A 4,145-nucleotide genomic window follows, 5' to 3' on the forward strand; every position below is an offset into this window, starting at 1 on the left:
AGTTGATATTCACACCATTTGGTGCACCCAAAATTCCCCGCTCTTCGCACTAATACGCCGTGGGCTACAACTCCGTGCAGAGATTCCCTATACACATCTCTTGTTCCCCGATTTTGTACAATTTAGATATTGAACCTTTCTAAAAAAGCTTTTTTTCTATTTACAAAAGCAGGCTCTGACATTGTCGAGTTGCGTTTAGGGTCTAGCGCCAAGCCGAACATGGTGGACTTACTTTCAAAGATGCCCCTTTAGCGAAATAAAATCCTTTTTACGTGTTAAACCGAGTCACGCCGCTCAACCTGCTGCTCCTCCTCGATGCCATAAATTTTCACTGATTGCTTCGATAAGGGGTAAGACCTCATTGCACCCTGTATGAATAAGCCCTCCTCTCATAAAGATGCCAATAGCCCGTGGGTCGCCGCCCCGCCGGTCGCCAAGTGTCTGGCAGTCTTATCAGAGAGTTAGTTACACTTTCATATTCGTATATTCGTCTCGTGCTCATATTTCGGCGCATGCCTAACTTGTACGTAGGCGACTCCGAAAGAGCTCTGTATGCAGGACCTCTGAACAATACGGTTGTCTACAACCCCACACGCAGGATGCAGGCAGACCGGAAGACCCATAGGGCAGGCCATATGGCAGATTTTGCGCATTTTAACGTGCATACATGTGCATAGGCCCTGCTCAAAGATCCAAATGGTTTTGGGCGCACTAAATCATTTTGATCCCACAGTGCGTGGCCGGGGCTACACTGAAAAAACAAAGGTGCTATCCAATGCATTTTTAGTGGCTTTCCAAAGGCGCCTCTGCCCCCTAAAGGTGGCTATTTTCGGCAATTTTAGCGGCTTTAAAGGCATTTGCGGTATAGCACCTTTAAAAGGTGTGATGTCGCACCTTTGTTTTTCCAGTGTAAACACTTTTATTGCCACACCATAGTAGAGGCCAGAACCAATCATTTCGTGCCAGGAGCAAAGCTGTAAGCACAACCGTCGAGGGCCGGGAGGGACGTTTTTCCCCAGTCAAGTCAGGCCACTAGGAGTTGTAGCTCCGAGCATTGGTCTTCCGTGATCGGCTCTCAACAAAACTTGCAATTAACAATCCCCAGCGGTACGCCTCCCATGACCTTTACTTGTACCCCTCTCCCTGTTTAGCCCGCTCTTCTGCTTGGAAAAAGCTATACGAGCAAGCTTATTATAGCCGTTCGGTATCCTGCCCTTGTCCTCTAGCAGCTCTAAGAGAAAGCCCCCTTCCATTGCGTGATAATAATTCTACTTTTTAGGGTGTTGGTCTCAAACTCTTATGGCAAATTTTGGTAATGTAGTATACCCCTATGGGTTGCAATCGCGCGGGCTAAGCTGGGGCCCACCCGACCGAACAGAGTTGCCGACGGAGCGAAACGGGGCTGGCAACAAGGTTTGGCGGTAGAGCAGGCTCTAGCTTGTTTTTGTTCTTTTTTTCGTTGAGTGGGGGGAAGGGGCGTAGGGGCGACGAGCCATTGTCATCTTGTACCGTGCATCGTACACCACCAAGCAGACGGGGTACAGTGGGCGGGCGTACCACACTTTGCGAGCATGGGCGCAGGATTATGACACGTGAAGAGCTGATGTTGGCGGGGAATAAGGAGAAAATCGACTGTTCGACGACTCCAACTCCCTTCCGGACATGCTGTGGCGATTAGACAGTACTGCATGCGCTAAGCACACTGTCGTTTTTTCAGTGTGACTGCTGACTTTGTTGCTCAGCACGTGCAGCGGTCGAAGATAAGATACGAAAATGTAATTGTCCTGTTCCTGTCATATACAAAGTTAACGCGACAAGCATGTCTCTCTTCTCCTCAAAAAAAGGTTTTTCATCCAACCCACGCTTTTGAGCTGGCTTAGGCAAGCGACGTGCCGACCTGCAAGTCAGTCAGTCTGTAGTTATGCTGCGCATTCCGCCAAAACTCCCAACTAAGAGGGATGAAAAATGACGCACGTAAAACCAGGAGATAGAGCGGGGGTGAAATTATAATTTTTGGACTGCATGCTGGTGCTGCTTTTGAAAAGACACCATGAGCGACATGTCTTTTACAATAAAGAGCAAGTACAACTTCGTTATTTCTAAACTTCGCTATGACTTGAACGGCACATCACTCACCTCATCCTGCCGCGCGAGTGAGTACTGGATGCCAGGGTGGTCCTGCGGGCTCCTGGAGGGGCTGCCGGGGCTGCCGCAGCCCGGGGCGGCGCTCTGTGACGAGGGAAAAAAGTATATTATTCGGATACGTTCGATGTAGCTGGGGTAAAGGGTGGGGGGATATACACTCGGTCTCGAGAGATTACTCCAAAAGAAAAATATAAAACACGCAACAAAACTACAGCTTTATAGATTCCTTTGATCTCAACACTTTTTTTCGCATCGGAAAAGTGTTAATGGAAAAGGTTTCAAGGTATGAACTCATTGAACTCGCATATCGTAAAACTCCGACACATCTTTCATTGACTCAGAATTATTTCCCGCCGCATATTTACGAATCTGTTCGTTTCTTTGCTACATCTTGTTTGTAAATCGAATTTCCCGTATGACCCATAATTTGACTGTTCTTATCGCATGCGATACGGCATGTTCACTGAAAACTCCGGAATGACAATAGTGACGCATGTCAATTGCTTTCGGATAGCGCGCGGCGTTATCCTAAACTAAACGTCATTACCGAATGCAACAATTACCGATGTGTATTTAATGATGGCCCGTCATCCAACGGGACTGCCGAGCGGGAGGCCGATCGTCAATTTTGCACCAGCAGTTACGCGAATGTGTATAGTGCGGTGTCTTGCGGTCTTGCGGGGTGTCGTGGACAGATGAACATGTGTGACGTGTGTTCACAACTTGACAAACCTATGTCGTGCCCCCTTACCCCCCAAATCCTCCCCCAGGGATGAGCACCCCGCCACACGGCTGGTTCTGCTGCTGCGTTTCACCCAATGACCTGAACGACCGCAAAACTTTTTTTCGCGAGCGCTGAGCAGGCTAAGCGCGGCGCGTGCTCTGCCTGGAGATTGCCCGGCAAGTGCCGCCCTGGCTTGCGGCCGCTCTGGTTCGGCGTGTGCCGTGCGCCTAACGCGCCACTCGCCCTAACGGAGCAGACGGGGCGAGCCGAGCAATCCCAACTTGGGAACAAATAACACCTATGAATTAGGCGGCGTGGGCGCGCCTGCCGTCTGCCTTGCCGCCTCTGCGAGGCTTAGAAAGATGATTACTCTGGGCACAGGCGAGGAAGACAAAGGATGGCCATCAACTTCACGACGATTGGTAGAGGGGAGCTGGCTCAAGCACGACTATACTCACATTTAAGTTTGTCAGTGAACTAGTAGTGGCGCTACAGCGCTATGCAACTCTTAAAGTAATATCATTGTTATCGCACAGTACACCCAGCTACCGAACTGGCGGGTTGGCCGCGCTCGCCCACTTCCGCAGTTATTAAACTAAAAAATATTAGCTGTATTAACCATTAGCTAAATGAGGTATAGCTAATTATTTCGCTATGTCGATCAAACTTTAGCTAGGTTCAGCTGCATATCTAAATTTTTAGCCGACCAAATTTCTTGCAGCACAAAGCTAACTTTTAGCTACATAGCTAAATAATTAGTTAACTCTAATTTAGCTATTGTTTATCTAAAGCGACTTTTTTCCCCGTGTGACTCATGCCAACACAACTCTAGGCTGAAGCTCACCTGGCCGACGGCATCCTCGTTGGGCGCGAGGGCAGCGAGGCTGCTCCCGCTGGCCACGGGCTGCAGGCCGGGACACACGCTCAGCAGGTCCATAGCGCGCTCCCCGCATGGCGTATTCAGCAGCTCATGACGGCCCATACGACCTGCAACAAGAGCAACCCGTCTCACCATGGATGCGCCAGGATGTTGTCTCGTCTCTGAAAGAAAAAGGTAAAATGTCATCAGGCGACCTGGGAAGAAAATGGAGAAAAAGCAAGGAAGAAATGGAACTAAAAACGATTTTGTAAACTCGTTCTTTTAATTAATTAAATGATCACCCATTTTTTGTGGTGGTATCACCATCGCCTAGGGAAAATGTCCATTATTTGCCGTGAAAGTGCTGAGTTCAGCAAACCCATGCTCTCATGGCGCCTGGTGGGTAGGCAACATCTC

The 4,145-nt window shown here is 49.1% G+C and overlaps 1 protein-coding gene across 1 annotated transcript in view; it reads right to left on the reverse strand.

Annotated features, from left to right (window-relative positions):
• Positions 1 to 3,856, reverse strand: part of LOC113212414 (sodium- and chloride-dependent GABA transporter 2-like) — a 30,906-nt gene extending 27,050 nt beyond the window's left edge. The window contains exons 1-2 of the mRNA XM_026431099.2: positions 3,714 to 3,856; positions 2,137 to 2,229 (exon numbers count right to left, since the gene is read on the reverse strand). Coding sequence (XP_026286884.1) covers positions 2,137 to 2,229; positions 3,714 to 3,851 — 231 coding nt within the window. The 5' untranslated portion in view covers positions 3,852 to 3,856. The remainder of the gene's footprint in view (positions 1 to 2,136; positions 2,230 to 3,713) is intronic.
• Positions 3,857 to 4,145: the final 289 nt, after the last annotated feature.

Source organism: Frankliniella occidentalis, unplaced genomic scaffold, assembly GCF_000697945.3.
Source record: "Frankliniella occidentalis isolate FOCC.00 unplaced genomic scaffold, Focc_3.1 Scaffold10, whole genome shotgun sequence".
Taxonomy (NCBI): Eukaryota; Metazoa; Arthropoda; class Insecta; order Thysanoptera; family Thripidae; genus Frankliniella; species Frankliniella occidentalis.